At 43.1% G+C, this 18874-nt stretch overlaps 1 protein-coding gene across 1 annotated transcript in view; it reads right to left on the bottom strand.

The window, feature by feature from the left end:
• Positions 1-5185: 5185 nt before the first annotated feature.
• The window catches only part of ARSJ (arylsulfatase family member J), a 32485-nt gene continuing 18796 nt past the window's right edge, over positions 5186-18874 (bottom strand). The window contains exon 2 of the mRNA XM_058024821.1: positions 5186-6587. Coding sequence (XP_057880804.1) covers positions 5186-6587 — 1402 coding nt within the window. The remainder of the gene's footprint in view (positions 6588-18874) is intronic.

Genomic DNA, 18874 nt, shown 5'->3' on the forward strand with positions numbered 1-18874 from the left:
TCTTCTCACAGGGCCACACTTCCCCTCCTTCTCCAGCCATCTTAAAAATCACAAATGTAGCTTGGTTATCTAAAAGGAATTAGTCCCTAGCTTTGGATTTTGGCAAGTCCTTACAGATGTTGTCACTAGTGTTGTCCATTTCCAAACTGTGCCCACACACTGCTGGTGTAGAACCATTCCTACACTCAGAGTAAGGTTCTGACTTTCTCCTGCACACTGTTGCATGCTGGCCCAGCTCAACTACCAGAAGCAAGCTGCATTTAATGAGCAATAAATAGGCCCTTGCCAAGTAATGCTCATAAGCGATCTTTTGAAGCAAATCTAGGGAAGAACAAATGTCATGGCCTGCACTGATTTCAGGTGATTAAATACTTGACTTTTACTGAGACACTGATGTTTATAAGGAATTATAAAAGAGTATTTTTCAGGCTACATCAGTATGACATTTCAGGACCCTGTTCTCTTGTTATGGAAATTCACAATAACAGTTGTTAATCAGTTCTGTAACTTCAGTCATAAGCTAAACTTCAGCAACCTTGCCCTGGTTATACCTGAAACAAATGGAATTATTGAAATAACTTTAAACCATATAATGGATTATACTTTTGTTGTACCATTAATTCAAATCCAAGTACTTAATTATACCTTCTTTCATGTGGTTATCTGTATTTATATTTTTGTTATTAGCTTGCTTGGCAGAGATGAAAGCAGGAAGCATAACACAGGAAAAGAAAGCATTTTTGTATTTTCACATTGGCTTGCCTTTGACACAAATCCCCCACTTCATCAAGACCTTGACTTATGATCCACAGAAAAGAAATCATGTACATTACTGAGTATTCCTCTGAACAGAATGAGATGCTGAAGTGGAGCTTGTGTTATTTTGTAGTCACCTTATTGTCATTTGCAGATGACAAAAGGAACCTGCACTCATCTGGGAGTGTTACATCCTGAAAACCAACAGGTACTTCTTCCAGTACTTGGGTATAGTGCACATCAATAGTGATCAAAATAACAACCCTTTATTCATAGATCTCCTTAGCTGAAAAAAACAAAATACTATCAAACATATTACAAGTAATTTTCTTTCTTTTTTTTCTCAGAGATTTTCTACACCCATTCAGAGTAGGACCTGGGACATCCAGCACCCCCATTTGCACGAAAGAATACCACTGGGAGGAATTGACTATCTCACACAACATGGTGGAGTGACCCCATGGCCTGACACAACACTGTGGAGTGACCGCACAGCTTGCCATAAAATGGCGGAGTAATCCATGCTCTGCCACAAAATGGCGGCATGACCCCACGGCCCAATACAAAATGGCGGAGGGAGTGACCCACAGCCTGACACAAAACGGCTGAGTTACTCACGGTCCCACGCAAAATGGCGCTCTGACCCCACAGCCTGACACACACCTGCAGCCCGTTTCCCTCACACACCCTCACTCACCATGGTAGACCTCCACCTTCCCCTGCCCTGCCCCAAGATGTCGGCTCGTCTCCTTCACCCCAATGGCGCCGTGTGTCCGTGTGTCCCCTCAGGGCTCATCAAAGCACAGCCGTGCCTGAGGAGCCACAGGGGAGCGGAGCAGAGCCCGGGACACGCCCTGAGCTCCCAGGGCTCCCCTGCCATGGATCCAGAGGCCCTCAGGGCCTCGCGGGGCCCCAGGGTGTTGCCTACATACCTTTCTCCTTTTTCTTTCTCCTTTTTCTCCTACCTTCTTCTCAAAATACACTGTACACCAAACTAAAAAATTCCAGTGCCCTGTTGTGTCTGGATCAGTCAAAGTTTGGCTAAGTTAAAGTTTACCAAGTTCAAGTTTGTGAAGTGCTTTACTTTGGGGGGTGTTTAAAATTTGCAGAGTATGTCACTGTGCCTTTGTGCTCTGAAGTTTGCAGGTCTGGCTGAGCTTCACACCCACACGGCCATCCCCTCCCATCTTCCCCACAGGGAAAGACTGACAGTTCTGCTTTACTCACCATTCCTGCCTGGCACAACCTTCCACTCCTCTTTACCTGTAGCTGTGCAAGAGTGTTTTGTCTCCAAATTTATGTAAAACTAAGTAACAACAACACAATAATAATAATAATAACAATAACAATATTATTGGTAATAAAACTTTAAAAGTCACTGATGATGTTAAAGTTATCTTACCATTAGAAGATTGTTTGTGAAGAGCTTTAAAATAAAATTGCAAAAACCTGGAAAAGACAGTATTCTTCTGAAGAACAGGCTGGCCCCCTGAAGGTGTGGTTGTCTGAGACCAGGTCAGAGTTATATCCAGCCTGCCTTTTCCTTGTGCCCACACAGAGTCTGGAGAAAGCTTATGTCTGTCCCCTACCCACCAGGTCTTTTTCCAGTGTTTACCCATCAAACCTTCCCCCAGAGTGGGCATGTAACATATCTGCAGATGCAAACAAGCTGTGAAATCCAGCTGGGAGCATGTAGGAGCTACTGAGAGCTCAGCAGACAGTGGGGTTTGAGAGCTACACAGCACCCCCATGAACCAGAGCCCACAGTGCTGCTGCAATGAAACAACAAGTGTTGTGTGAGAGCAGACACAGAGCATTTCAGCAAAACATTCAGGAGTGCAGCTCAATTGTGGCTATTTCCTACCCCACTCTAAAGCCAACTTTTGCCCTCCACTAGATTAAAATATCAGATTCACTGAAAATGTACTCCCACTGAGTACTCTACAAACACTTACTCTCGTGGCACATTTATTTAAGACAGAGTACTGATCCACTGCTCTGCCTTGCACTGGTTACTTTCAAGGACTCCCATTCTGCCTGAGAGAGAACAGATATAAATAATTATAGAAGAAAATGTTGTCAGGGAATAATGTTCCCTGCTGCTTTGGTCCAATGAAAGCCAAAGCCACCATAAAACTTTCAGGAAAAAGGGCAATAATTAATTCTATGAGGATAACACTCTATCACACTGCCTTGCGGTTATTATGACAAAATAAATTAAAGTATCGTAGTCTCTCTGTATATAGTTTAACTTATACACCTAATTTTCGTATTTTAAAAAATACCTTGGAAAATTAAATTAATCTTCTCACACATATGAGTTTTATAGATCACATTTTGAAGCATAATATCTCAATATGCTATTCTCATTTCTTTTAAGGACATCAACAGCATGCTTTTTAAAAAGTGAGAATTTAGAGAACATCAGAGTTCCTGATTACTCACTGGATGGTGTGGATGTGAAGAAAAGCTAGACAGATTTCTAAAGAATTAATTAGTCATCTTAAGGACCACACAGCATGAAAAGTAACAGTGACAATATCAAGCACTTATGCAGATACACACCATCCTTTTATAATTATTATTTACATGCAATTCTCCAAGTGAATTTCTGTGTCCTCCCCAGTATATTCATTACAGAAGTATCTCTAAGAGCTGCCTGACTTGTTTCTGTGTTTTGTTAATGGCAGCTTTATTCTTCTTTACATCTTTAAGTAGGCCATTTGCTGGGGTTTGGCAGTATGTACCTGCAGTTAGCTGCCTTTTGAAAAGGTCAGAGGTTGCTGGAGTTCTGGACAGCTGTATTTCATTCAGATTTCTGTGTGCACTGATTTTAGGAATGCTCAATTTTTTTAGCCATAATCCATTTATATAAATATAATTTTTGAGTTAAGTAACACACTGCTGAAAAGCAGGCTTATCTGAAATTTTACCCAAATAAATTATAGCCATTCAACAAATGAATCATCAATTTTACTTAACATAATTCATCTTGAAGCTTATATGTGTGTGTGCATTTTATCAATTACCACAGATCACCACCAATGTGCAGCCAGTCCGTGCATCCATCATCCATGCAGACACCTTGGAAAAGGGCAAACTTTGAAGCATGTCTCAAATGATATATATATTGGGAGAAGAAATTCTGTTTCAGAAGCAAAATGTCATAAAACATTCCTGTACCAAAAATAATAGTAATGAAACATCTTACTTGAGTTTGTTTAAAACAAACTAGGCCAGAATTGCTATTTTGGATGCAAAAAAAGAGGCAGACCGCTTTTATGAATGTCATAAAAATAAACTATTTTAATAGGTACATAAATAAAAGGTTAAAATTTCCCCCCCCCCCCGAACATCAAGATGGCCTAGCTTCTGTACAGAAATGAACAATATTTGTGGGACTCCTAAATTAAATAAACCCTTTGTTACATTCAAAACCACTGAAGGCAAATACATAATGCAGTGACACACCTGAATTGTTCTCCTTCCTCGTCCTAGCAGTGTATACAGTATTTCCTTGGTTTACAGTACTCTGAGGATATGAATCTGTTAAATAAACTCTGAATGACAGGGTGGAAATAAACTTTAAAAGGCAACATTAAAAGAACCCAAACTACCCTGGCACCCACAGGAGTACCTTGCATCAGCTAGGAAATTTTAATGGAAGAGAAATAGGATTGTGCTGTAAAATAAATTATCTATTTTACATATTGTTGTATAGTTATCTTAAAGTGTTTAAATATTACATTCACTTTGGTGATGTGTTTTTGTCTATCCTGTAATAAATTACACAAGGTGTGTGCTTGTTGGTCATGTGTTTTACTGCAAATGGGGGGAGCTCAGCACATCTAGGAAATGTTAAAAATATTTCAGATTTAGTTAAGATGGACAAAATCTAATTTAAAGCAGCTTTCCTCCTATCATGCCCCCCCTCCCCAGCAGCTCTACAAAGTTACCCTGATGGCTTCAGTTTTGCTGTGTTGTATCAAAACATGTCACAGGCTGATGACTAACACTTACTGACACACAGAGGTTCTTGGGTTTTGTTTCTCCTCTCTCCCTCTGAACCATCTGTCAGCTTGAGAACATCTGCCATTAACATCTCCATGCTCTCCAAAATTCCAGCTAATTAAGGCAAGGAACCATCATTTGTCCATCAAAGCTAAGTTTCCTGAAACAAGATGCTATCGCTGTTGTTATCTGGAATGTGTCTGGTGATGGGTGAGGACCACTCATCTGGTGGAGGAGAAAGTCTGTCACATGGTCACTCAGAGTGCTAAGGTATCTTGTGCTGGTGAAATCAGAGACAAAATTAAAAGATGACAACTTTCATTCATAGTGCAGAACTGGCATTTCTAGTTTATTCCATCAGAAGTTCGAGAAGTGGGGCCAGGCTGACTCAGGCCTTGCCAAGGACCCTGCTTAGAGTTTACCCACCAGCAAGATGCGACCGGCAGTGAAATGACTGCCCCTTTTTCCGACTGGCTTTCTTCTTCTTCTTCATCTTCTTCTGCTTATTTGCACCTTTGCTTTTGTCTGATTTCTTTTTCTTTTCGTCCTCCTTAAACCACGGCCCCCAGACTCCTCCGTTGAGCTTGGGGTTGCTGCGAGGGTCCTTGGGCGGGTAGCGGACGGGCACCGCGGTCTTGTTGAACTGCGAGAGCCTCCGCAGCAGCTGCTTCACCACCTCGGGGTGCCGGGCAGACAGGTCCATGCGCTCGTAGGGGTCGGCCGTGATGTTGAAGAGCCACACGGTTTTCCCGGCCGACCAGGAGACGCGCTCGTTGTGCCAGCGGTTGGGACCCGCGTTGCTAAAGGCCTGCGGAGGCACCCAGTCGCTGTAGCCCGGGTTTCCCGTCAGCAGCTTCCAGTGATTCACTCTGATGGCAGACTGGATGGCAGTGTTCCAGATCCCGTAGCCAGCGGCCCAGGAGCCGTTCTTGGCTTTGGTGTAGATTGGGTCGATGTTGTGCAGGATGTCCACCCGCGGGGAGCGCCGGCCCTCGCTGATGGTCTCCCACACATCGTAGCCGTCCAGCTGGATGTCTTCATCGATCTGCCCCTCCGCCAGCGTGATCAGTGTGGGGAACCAGTCTGTGATGTGCACCAGCTCCTTGCATACAGACCCTTTGTTTTTCAGAAGGGGGCTGTGCACAAACCCTACGGCGCGGATACCTCCTTCCCAATAGGTGCCTTTGCTTCCTCGGAGTGGCCAGTTACTGCCTCCGGCCATCGGCTGCCCGCCGTTATCAGAAGAATAAATGATAATGCTGTTCTCGTAGTAGCCATACTTCCTCAGAGCGAGGGTCACATTATTTATGGCCTCGTCCAAGCAGGCCAGCATGGCCGCGTACCGCCGCCTGTTGATGTTGTTTATCGAGCGGTAATGTTCAAAATACCTGCCCGGCGCCTGAAGAGGCGAATGGACAGCTTGGTAGGCAATATAGAGGAATATGGGTTTCCTAGGGTTATGAGAAGCCAGGATCTGCTGCACTTTCTGCGTGTACATCTGTGTGGAGTAGATGCCGTTGTCGTGGTCCCAGGCGGCGTTGTTGTTCTCGTACAGGTCATAGCCGCATATCCCGGGGCTGTCGCACTTGAAGTGGGTGTAGTAGTCACCGCTGCCCAGGAGCGAGCCGAAGAAGGAGTCGAACCCCCTCTGGGTGGGCATGCACTCCCGGCGGTAGAAGCCCAGGTGCCACTTGCCCACCATGTGCGTGGAGTACCCGACCTCCTTGAGCTTCTGAGGTAGTGTGACATTATCCAGAGGTAAGCAGTTGGGCTGCGTCGGCCGGATGATGGAGTGCTGCAGTCCCGTGTGGATCTGGTACCTGGAGGTGGGAGGAGACAGGCATCAGGGTGGTGGAGGAAATGCTCAGGTGTATGGACACCTTAATCCTAACATAAAATGTCCCTATGCATGCCAAAGCCTTTTCTGGAAATATTTCAGAGTGCCTGTGTATGCTGCTTTCAAAAACCAGTTCGGTCACACCATCGAATCTGTCCTCGCCTCAGTGAGGAATGAAATTTCCCTCCATGACCTGAGCTACTCAAAATACCTACATATACAGGAGCACAGGTACTTTGAGGCACCCTTCTTTCCTCCACGTCTCCATTTAACAATGGCTATAGAAAATTATGTGGATAAATACAATTTTTACAGTGCCTCATAATTTGCTAGCAGTGAACGTATCTACAGCATATAAAAATGCTGGGCTTTGAGCATGTAAGAGCAGTATGTTTAAAGGATGGGGTAATAAATTCTGCAGTGCACTACAGGCTATGTGTAAAGAATACATATGGCTTCCATATGATGAGAAAATGAATCCAGCACGGGCAGCAGTAAGTATCAAAAATCAAGGGCAAATATATTTATACCAGTTTGACACTAAAAAAGAGAATGTAACAGCAGATAGTAGACCAAAGACAACTTCTCCCTGAGTGTGAGAAGAGGTTCAATTCTCAACCATGCAGAGAACAGCCAGGTCCACCAATACTGCGCATCTCCCCCAAAATCGGTTCTTATTTATTTGTGGTAGCAGGAGTTGGGGCTTCTTGACAAATTCTGCTGGTGTTGCCAATCTGATTGGCCTCCTGAGCTGTCTAGAAAATTAAAACCATTGGGCTCTGCCTGTCCATAAATAACTTGAAGCCTGCTTTCCTATGAGGGCTTCCTGGCCAGGATCTCTAAAGGCGCCATAGCTGTCTCTAATGGCTGGCAGTGTGGATGGGTTGTGTAACTCCCATTTCATTCCGGAGCTAATTTCCCCGGACCCAGAAGCTCTGCTCTCACTAAGTGCCTGCAGAAGCTCTGGCTGTTGTGCTGCTCTGGACCCAGCATGCTGCAGGGCTGCTGCTGTGCTCTGCCCCCCGGCCTCTCTGCACAGCATTGTCTCTGGGACCAGGCTGGGGACCTGGAGCCCTGCCACCCAATTGTCCCCAAACTTGCAGGCTGGCGCTGACAGCACAGGAGATGCTGCAGGAGAGAGCTATAACACACCCTGAAAATGATGGGTTTCTGGGATCTGCACTTTGCATTTGTAAAAGAAATGTCACACACACACAAGTCCCACATCCTTCCCATGGTTCAGCTGCAATATTCTCTTCTTAAAACAGGTAAACTACACCAGGAAAGCCATGCAGTGCTCCATACTTCAGCTCATTCCATATTTGGGACTCCTCAGGGAACTATGTCCGTAAGGCATTTCATTTCCTTCCCCTTCTTTTTCCTCTGCCTTGTTAAATCCTTTCAGAAAATTCCCATTTTTTTGATCCAACTGGAAAAGTCCTTGTCCCCACTTGGCTATTTTAGTCAATAATTTCTGCTTTCTTAACTCTGACAGGCTCCTTGAACACAAGGTCAGCCCCCAGTCCCAGCTGGGCAGTTCCTCCGTAACAAGCTGATTTTGCTGGAAGTCAGGATTTTCTCTGAAGGGACCCAGCCAGATCCTTCCACCACCCTTCTCCTCTGAAAACTGAGAAGCTGGGCCTGAGGGGAACAGGCCACAGAATCTGCAAAACACTGCAAACCAATCTTCCTCTTGTAGGCAAATGTCTACACAGAAAGCATGATAGTCACACAACATTCATTCCCATCAAGAATTCCTAAAACACCAGGCAGTTTCCCCAGCGAGGGCTTTTCAACTAGAGATCCAAGCATGAAATTCCTAAGCTGTTGATCTGACAAATATTGAACCAAAACCCAGCAAGAATTAGCCTCAGTCACAGAGGCATTCAGCAGTGCCTCTTGCTTTAGCAGTGCCCTAAGGAAGTTATTCAATATGCTGGTAACGCTGCACATATAACACACGTCCATCTATATGCACATATATTCCCTGCTGCTGCCTCTTTGCAGGAGACTCTGGTGTGTTTCCCAGATGTGTCTGTGTGCTATTTTTGGCATGGCTGCGCTTTGGAATATACCTATAGGCACACAGACAAAGAGACACATTTTTACACTCGTATGTATAAAAAAGAAGTCTGCAAACCAATACATTTTAAGTTGAAATATTTCAAGTGTAGAAATGCTTCAAAGAAATATCAACCTCTGATTATCAGAAGACTGCACTATGACAAAAAAGGTCAAGACTTGTACACTTTCCTGCACCACATGCCTTTCTAATTGATCCATTATGTGCCAACATTACTTTTTTCAGTGAAAGCATTTCACATTTTCAAAGGACTTGCAGGGCATCCATGGAAAAGCAAAGTAATCTCAGCAAAAAACCAGTGATGATATGGAAGCAAATGGCACTAATAGCAATAGGAAAAATGTCTCAAAACAACTGTTTTGAAACTTTTTCTAGACTGTGCAAGATGAAAAAAAAACTGAACCAGGAAAAACATAAAGGGATTAGGAGGCAGATGCTGATTTTGAGGGTGTTTTCTATCAGATAAAGTCATGAGTTCACCAACTGCCATGAAATGTCTGTAAGATACATCCTATAGATTTCATGGCTTCTATTTTTTAGAATAAATTGGCTGGATTTATTCCCAAATGAAGAAGCAAGTTAGGACTGTGAATAGTCTGGAATTCATTATTAGAATTTCAGCACCAGTAACCAGTCAAATTTAAGCAAATGCTGACAGGCCACAGAATCTAATTTTACTATTTTTTAGACTTTGACCTTCATGGGCATTATTTACATATAGGCCATTAACTGCTGAGAGAGGCCATTAACTGTATAAAGAGTGGGGGTTCAAGACTTGGGAATACTTTAGATGGATGTGCTGTGCTTTCCTTCTCCCTGCTCCTCTGACATTCTGGATCATAGGTGTCTCCTTTAGAATACCTGATATTCCCAATCTGCAGAACGAAGAACTAAGTAAAATTTGTGTGAAGTGTTCAGCTAATAAGAAGCATATTGAAAATTAATTTATTCTCACTATACAGGGATGGCTCTTTGTGCATTTTCTACTCTTATTTTTGTTTTCCTGGTGTGCTGTTCAGATGTTCACAGTAAACCCACTGTGATAAGTGTTGCAGCCAAGGCAGATGCTCAGGGCTGGCTCACTGACACACTGAGCTGTTTTCTTGTTTGCAGGGGAAACTTTAAAGCAATGGCCTCCCTCTGGGAGCATCCCAATGACTTCATTGCCCTTTGCTTCCTGGATGCTCAGAGAAATATTTCAGAGGGTTCTTAAAATAAATAAATAAGCAACTAAATCCTCCATCCTGAGTGTGAGCTCATGACACCCCTTTCCAGGAGGAGTTCCCCTCCTGTTTTAATTTAGACACAAAGCTCAGGCAGTGGTTTCACAGCACTCCCACCTCCAGTCCCAAGGTGCAGAGCCCATGAAGCTGCTGAAGGTGAAGTGCACACTCAAGTGCTGGAGTGTTACGGATGCAAAGCACCAAGTCAGTGAGACCTGAGCTTGAGGAATGTGCTAACATTGGGAGAGAGGCTTAATTTCCCCCTTCTAATGCCCTCAGCAGTGCTGCATTAGTTTCCAGCTCTCCTCGGCAGTGACAGAATCTCTGCACATTTCCCTGCTGTTCCCCACGGCAGAGAGCAGGGCTGGGGGCTGTGGAGGGGAAGGGATTCTCCTGGCACACCCCACATCCCCTGCACAGCCTCACACACATGTGGGCCAAGCCAACTTTCCTGAACAAACCTTTCCCTGAGGAGTTTTCTATTGAGTGTTTTCCCCCTTAACTTCAGGGTGGGTTCTGCAGCATGCTGAGGAAGAAGCTGGGATGTTTCTGATTTTGTAATGTGCATGTACAACACTATTGATTTCAAGCTCTCACAATTTTCAAATACTGCATTAATTGTCTTCAAACTGAGATTCTTTTAAGGCTTACTGTAGATTAACAAAGAAGCTCAGTTGGAAGTTTCTAATTTCAGGAACTTTTGCTAGCAGAGCTCTAGTTAGTACATGTGGAAAATGTATTTTTATTATGCTTGCATAGCTCAGGATATGTTGAAAAAAACCTCAATTTTAAAAATAATAAACTCTAGCCTAGGATTCAGAAAAGGATACTTTAAATAAAAACCCCATGTTTGCCAGGAGTTGCATAGAGAGTGACAGCACTGAGGTCTGCATGCTACATAAATTAAAGAGATCACTATTGATGATTGTGACTTTCCCTGTTAAAAATAATGAGATACAACAAGCAGATACCAGTCAAGAACATCGATTTAGGGGTTACTAAAGAACAGTCTTTGACATCTTACCTGAAACTATTTGTATAACACAACAGCTAAAACAGAGGAATTCCAGGTGAGTAAAAAAATAAGGAAATATGTGATTTTGGGGGCTCTCAGTCTTCAGACATCCAAGTTATTGGGAGGAAAAAACCCCAAGATTCCATTTGTCACCAGCAAATCATCAGAGGCAGGACACCATCACCAGTGAGAGAAACCAGATACAAAGACATTTTTAGAGTGGACGGAGGCTTTAGCATGGAGCCCACAAGCCCTACATGTTTGACAAAGTTGTTACTTTGGGCAGGGATGTTCACTCTGAATCATCTCAAAGTTGTTTTCAGCTCTGTAAGGTGCTTGTGAGGAAAGCAGGAGCAGTTCAGGAGCTCTTCCACCCAGGCTGGTGAAGAGCAGGGCAGGGGATCCTGACCATGGGCATGTTGGGTATGGAGCAGCATGAAAGAATCACACAAAAGGACTCTGCAGCAGAAATATCCACCATAAAAATGAAATGTTTCATGCTGCATATGCTGAGGTTTTTAAAACTAAATCAGAGTAAAGCTGGAAAAGGGGTGAGTTGATCCAGGAGACCCTGGGGCAGAGGGCAGAGGTGAGCTGATTTAAATGAGATGTAAATAAAGCCACCACAGCCTGACATGAATTGCTGCCAAGCCATCAGCAAGTCCTGGTCCCCTCAGACTGAAGACAACAAAGCCCGAGTGCATAGCCACAGTGCTTCTGTCTCATTGCTATTATGTCAATTTGCTGAGAAGCAAAATGTTTTCTAAATGTTCATGTCCTTCTAATTTCCATTCTTTCCCTAACTTAGACACTGATGACAAGGGTTGACTTTGCAGACTTCCAAGTGCCAAACTGCCATGAGAGTCCAAGCAGTGGTGGCACCTTGGCACTCCTTAGGGCAGAAGGTTTGGCATCTGTTCTGGACAAGAGCAGGTTAAACTAAATCCCATCTATCTCATTTCTTCAGTGTTTACAGTCTATGGCAACTGTGTGTAATCCCATGGGATACACTTCTAAATGTCAGCATCAAAGTTTTCATGCTACATAGTCTGCTCAGTGCCTATCCCAAGGAGCTCCGAGCCCACACTACATTAGTGTACATTTCAGCTTTCAAAAATAGCAGAAAAATACAATTTTCTGTCTTGAATATATCATTCATTATCTATCATTTAACCACCTTTATCTTCTGGCTTATGACTTTGGGATTTTGGGGGAAGGTGGGTTATGAGTGGAAATGCACCAGAGAATGCAACATTAAAAACTAAATACAAACTCCAAACCTTCACAGACTTTCACTGTGTCAGCCCACACAAATCAAACCTGAAGTCTTCACTCAGACATACACACATTTATTTAATCCTCAGCTGTATTCCTAGAATTTTCATGTGCTTATAAATCAGACTGAAAAAAGCATCTACTTCTAAATGAAGTGTTTACATTAAAAGTCTAACTCACATTATTTACTGTTTTATCACTCTGGCAATGCTATTGCATATATGTAATTTGGAAGATTCTGTATCTTGCCCTACTTTCAAATTTTTCATTGTTGTTTTTAAATCAGTTACGGATCTTCCATCAAATTCAGGAAAAGAAAAATAAAGTAGCAATTTCCTTGCAGACTAATAATGTTATCAGTGTTGCTCCCATGACCTTTCTCCAAGGACTTAGAGGAGCTGAGACATCCTTACTTTGCCAAATGCCATTTGGATTTTGATGCATGAACTCAACCTCAGAATCATGTTGAAATTCTGGTCCCACACCAGCCCTGGCATCTGGCCATTTAAACAATGTCCTTACACCCTGATATTGTTTATACTGCGAGAAGGATTTTTATCACCTGGCACCTAGAAATGCTTGAAAACTGGGGAACCATGCCACAAAAAACTGTTCTCCATAGCTCTCTATTCCAACAGTTTTACATCTCCAGGATATGCACCAGATCCTCTCTCTTTTATCTTCCCAACTCCTGCAGATACAACTGGCACCCCAGGAGTGAGGCAGTGCTCAGTGAACAGCAGGAAAGCAACAGTTGTCTCCAGAGTTGTGAGCTTTAAAGGAAAAATATCTTACTATGGGACCAAGCTGGGAGGGAAAAGAACAGAAACTCTCATTTGCATTTCCTCAGGGCTTCTCTCCCTGGTTCCAGAAGCTTGAAGCTCCAAATCAAGTTGCAATTAGTATTTTCATACACTAATTACAAATTTTCTACCAAACATTATTTAACTGGCAGCTTATCTGCTGCCAACCTTTCCTGTCACTGAGGCCATTTATCTGCTCCAATGGGAGGATGTTGGGAAGGATGAAAGTGTGACAAGAAAGTCCCACAGATATGTGTGCTCAGCAGGAAGATTTTTAAATGTAGAGTCCGATGAAGGAATAGAGATGGAAGCAAGTTTTGATATAGAAGAAAAGAATTGCTGAGCCAGCCTTACTGGATAACCAAGGAGGCAAAGGGTGTGTTAGTCAGAAGGGGTTTTTATGGCTTAGAGCAAAGGATAAACCCACCTCAAACAAGAAGATGTTTTTACCAAGCAGAAAGAGAGCACAGGCAAACAAGTCAGCAACGCTGCAAGTAGAAAAAAGGTCTCAGAATTTTCCACTGCCAGAAAACTGAAAAAACAACTTCTAGCTTGAACTGTAATGTACTAACTCCTAGTGATTGGACAATAGTAACATGAATATGGTAATTACAGTAATTATGACAGGCTACAGATAATAGTTAAGGTATAGATTGGTTCTACTGCATTAAGATGTTCAGCAAAGAAAAGTCTATAATGCACTGTAACCAAAACCAAAGGGTCTCAGGGCTCCCTGCAGCTGGAGCTGACAGGTTTGGGCACAGCTCTGTCACCCACAACCCTGGGCTGCTGGAACACCTTGGATGGAATAAACTGCATTTTGGAGAGCCCCTGGAGTCCCACATCCCTCATTCAGGCCCTTACAAGAGGAGAGCAAGGAGAAGGGAGAATGTGGGAGTTGGCAGCAGCTGGAATGCACGTCTTCATGCAGCTATTGTTTTCTTTGCTCCCAGTTTGCTGCAGCTGTGGAAACAGCACAACGTTTCCAGCTTTATCACTGGAATTCATTTAGGAAAAGGGGAAATGTGTGATTGCATAATCGGTGTTGCGGTTCCATGTCTGCACGGGAGTGACATGGAAAGAAAACAATGTCACCAAATGCTCTGCATGCCAACCACAAATGCAAACCTCACCACCCAATTCCGGGCTCAGCAACAGCAGATGCCAGCGGATATGACACCTAATCACCATGGAACAGGGGAAAGGAACCTAAAATGACTCTGCCATTAGTTAGTGATGGATTTGGCATCCTGCTTTGGTCATTTTCGCAGGAGAAAAACCAGAAGAAAAGGAGATAAACGGTGTCTAAAAACTGTGCAGAAGAATCTCCCCCTTGGGTACTCCCAGAGTGAGGCTGGAACAGGACCAGCATGCTGGTCCCAGTTTGTGAAAGAGAGGTGTCTCCATTCCAGCCCCTGCTCTCTGCTGAGCTGGGGAGAACAGCACCCCAGGGCCTCCTAATATTCCAGAACAGTCACTGCTACAGACAGGGCAAACGTCAAGGTGTCTCATATTCTGTCTAAAAGAATAATTTAATTGCAAATAACACAGGAGTTTTTACATGACCTGCCATGCACATGTGTGAAATATTTTCCACCTATTTCTGTGACAGTTTAGGAAAGCTGGTTCATCTTTATGTAGGAAGAATTTATTCAATGACTGCACCTAAGGGACATGAAAGATATTCATTATATGGCTGCCTTTCATAAGAAGACATCTCTTATAAAAATGACATATTTGATGGCAGCCTTTAAGGTAGCAGCCAAACAGTTATTGTCTTATATTACTCTCTAATTAAAGTACTCATTTTGAGCATTTAGTACCATTTCTGAATTAAATCTCTCCTTAGCTATTATTCACACATCCAGCACTTAGAGCCTTTATCAACCTAAATGCTATAAAATGACCTTGAATTGACAGCAAGGATGACTGAGGGCAAAAAGACAAGATGTAAAATACAGGTTAACAACTACCACATCACAGGCTTATATGGTATCATTTGAGAAAGGCAATTGCGTTATAATTAAAGAACATTATGACATGGAAAAGAAAAATAGGACTATGTGGTGCTCCAGAGACATCTCAAGTGTTTTTTTGACACCTTCACAACATCTGAGCTTTGTGACAGCTGTAATTTTTTATTAACCACTGAAGAACTACATAAACACACCATTTCTGAGTGTGACATTGCAGAACATCATAGTTCCACTGCTTTAGTGAGCATGAATGTACCATAGGCCATTAAGTTCCATTTGAATCCTCGGATAAGTCTTACAGACAGTAATTTAACATTGGAAATAAATTATTATTGTGAGAGTATGATGATCAAGTGGTAACAGCCACAAGCTCTCTTTAGTATTTATAATATTTCTATGATCCTGCTCTGTGAGATGTCTCAAGCTGAACTGTCTCCAAGATTCTATAACAGGATAGAGAACAGACTCTGCCCCCCTTAATCAATATGTACCTATTTAAATTAAGGTGTAATTCAATCAATTTCAATTGAATAAACTTCTAGGTAAATTTTTTCTCAGTCATCAAAGTATCAAAATGAGTCTATGAATTAATGCACCAAACTCCTTTTTTTTTATGTGGAGGTTCACCAGGAATGCCAATTAATTAAGAAACATTCTTGGATGATTATTCCTGTTTCATCTCAATTTTGTTATTCTATTTGTTCTACTTAATGCATTCTATCACATAACATCATTGTAAAACATGTGCACAGGCATCAAAAGGAAATTATTATCTTCTCCTTCATCCCCAGTGTATGGCACAGCAGTCTGAGACAGCAGGATTCCTGCTGTAGTCTTTGGAGTTTAATTATGCATTTCAGCCAGAGCTCTGGATGCTGCTGCATATGAAATGCAAAGGTGCTGCTCAGAACTGAGGGTGTCACTCACTTCAACAAGCAAAGCTCAAGTTTTACAGGGGCTGCTATGCCCTCCCAGACCCCTCATGTAAGGTCTGTTCTTGGCAGCAAGAGACAGCAATGCCTCTGCTCAGACACCACCCTGGGACAGACACCACCCACCACTGCTCCATGCCACTCCAGAGCACCTTCCCAGAAAAGCTACAGCCTTAATAATATGAAGAACAGCTTTATCTGGAAAAAACCCCCAAACTCTAATTTGACTTTTCAACAACATCGCTGGTTTTCTGGGCGGATGTTTACTGGCAACAGCAGTGACACTGGACCATTAGTGACAGGAATTACCTTGCCCTGAAAGGGAGGGAGGGCTAGCAGCCAAGAGATGCTCTCTTCTGGCTTCTGCACAGTTCTCAGCCTGAGCATCCCCACTGACCTCCAGTCCTTTTGTCCTTCTGACACTCTGATATCAGTTTCTGAGTCTATTGTGCTGCTCAGCCCCTTGAGCAGGGATGGAACCATGCCTGCTGCACAACACAGCTAAAGCTCAAAATGGGTTTTTTAGTCCTGATAAAAGAGGTGGCAGGATGCAAATGAGTCTCACCCTGATGCCAAATCACTTAGAAACTGTTTTTGTTAAAATACAGTGCTTACAGGCACCTGCTTATTTACAGTGATTGCCAGCAGTCATGTATGAGTTCTGTCACATATTGCTGGCTGCTGAATTTTCTTTCTATCTCCTGATATTTGATTCACCTGAGAAATATAATAAGAAAATCCCTTTCCCAGACCTCACCACAATATTCTCATTCAGTTTTGATCAAGACAAAGGCACTGTGTGTGGTTCCCAAAGAAATAATGGATGAAGATAATGAGGTACTGCATTAACCTGGGTCCCACGCGACAGGTTCCTGACTGACACCACGGGGAAATGGAACATCTTTGTTTACTCACAGGAGAGATCCCACATGGAAAGGAGCTGCTTTCACTGCCAGCGTCTGAGTGGGTGTAGATGTGCTGTTGTAGCACAGGGAGAAGAGTGGGGAGCAGTGTTGCAGGGCTGTCAGTCAGTTCTGTGACAATTTTTAACTACCACATCAGATATCACACACTACATAGCACAGCATTAAAAAGAGAAGTAAAATGTCTGCATTCAAAGCACCACATGTTGGAACTCAAAAGGAGCAAAGCAACTTCAGCAGGTACACGACCAGCTCACCGTGACCCACGGCTGGAACAGACATTTAGGATGGAGTCCCACCAGTGACCTGGCAATGCCAATTCCTCTGCAAACCATGTCCTTAAGTGCCACACCTACGTGGCTTTTAAATCTCTCAGGGATGCTGACTTGAGCTTCAGGTGGCTCCAGAATTTGACAGTCCTTTGGGTGAAGATATTTTCCCTGCTATCCAACCTAAACCTTTCCCTGGCACAACTTGAGGCCCCTCCCTCTTGTCCTGTCACTAATGGTACCTGCTGAAGCTCAGTGGTATTCCACAGGGATTTCTCTGCTCCGGTACCAATGGATTTGAGTTGCTACCTTTGCTCCCCGCCCAAACTAGACAGGGCTAGGAGAAATGTAAGGCTTCTCTGTGGAGTAGGAATGTGATGGAATTGGAGAACTCTCCCTGTCACACTTGATGGCTGCAAGATGCCATGGCACAGACCCTGTGAAGCCCCCTCACACCACCCTGCTGCATTTCTCCCCCTCCCTCAGCCTCCCCTAGCACAGAAAGGAACAAACTGGAGTTAACAGGGGACAGAGGTTAACAGCACATCTGTTTCTAGGTCACTGTGCAATGAATAATGAAGAGATTTGGAAAAATGCTTCTTTATTTCCCTCCTAAATCCGGCTTAGCAAAACAAGCAGTGCTCTCTTGGATGTCAGTGCTGCACTCCCTAATCCCTCCTAACTCTCATTCACACTGCTCCTTGCTCACATCTTGCTTTGCTGCTGCATTGAGGCAGTGTCCAAAGGCCTAACAGCAACTGGGGCTGTGGTGCAACATCCCTGGAAATAAAATGGAACATAAAATAGGTGCCTTATTGCTGTTGGTCCCACAAAAATCTAGAAACAGAGTCTCTTACATGTCTAGCAATTATGTATAAAAGCAGACAAAGCTTACATAAAGCACTTGCTATAAAATGTTAATGTATTAATGAAGCTGTGCCTTATTAAAGATGCTAGTAGGTGATTTGATCCTGGACAAAATACCTCAAAAATGACTCATGCAACAGAGTGAACTGGATAAGAGTAAGTGAGGTGTAAATAAGAGTAAGTGAGGATAAGAGTAAGTGAGGGACACACACAAAGTTTTGGAAGTTTGTATTCATCATATCCAGCAACTCAATACACTAATGGAACCTAAGCAGACATACCATCAGCCCTGTATGCTGCCTTCTGTGGGGCTTTCTCCCCCTGTCTGAAAACATTTATTTAAGTAGTGATATTAGCATCACATACCCTGTGAGAAGGGGTTTGAGGGCAAACAACTCCTGGAAAATGAGGATCACCCATTAAAAATTGAAAATAAAAGGTATAAGTAGTGATTCTTTGAGAAACACTAGTTCAGGAGAAAGGGAAATACATTTTGATTCTTTGAGAAACACTAGTTCAGGAGAAAGGGAAACACATTTAGCATTTATCAGTGTGTGATCACAGAAAAGCAGCTCCTGCATATTTGGTCTCCACCCCAGGGTTTCCAGTGGGAAATGTAGTTGGAAAAATACAACAGCAAGATCATAACCCATCCGTTCTTCTGAAGCACAGTTAACTCTGTGGAAAGTTACTCAATCAGTTGCAAGTAACTTGTGGCTTTTAAATCATTTACATCCTGTCCAGGTTGTGAAATTATGTATTTCAGTGGTTAATAATCCTGGCAATAACATCAAAATTTACAAAATGGTGTCATACTGAACAAAGCATCATCAGTTGAAATCTGTTCTTGTTATTTTCAACATTCTTCTCTAAGTGGGAATAGAAATTCGCATACTGTGGGGGT

Source organism: Melospiza georgiana, chromosome 5, assembly GCF_028018845.1.
Source record: "Melospiza georgiana isolate bMelGeo1 chromosome 5, bMelGeo1.pri, whole genome shotgun sequence".
Classification (NCBI taxonomy): Eukaryota; Metazoa; Chordata; class Aves; order Passeriformes; family Passerellidae; genus Melospiza; species Melospiza georgiana.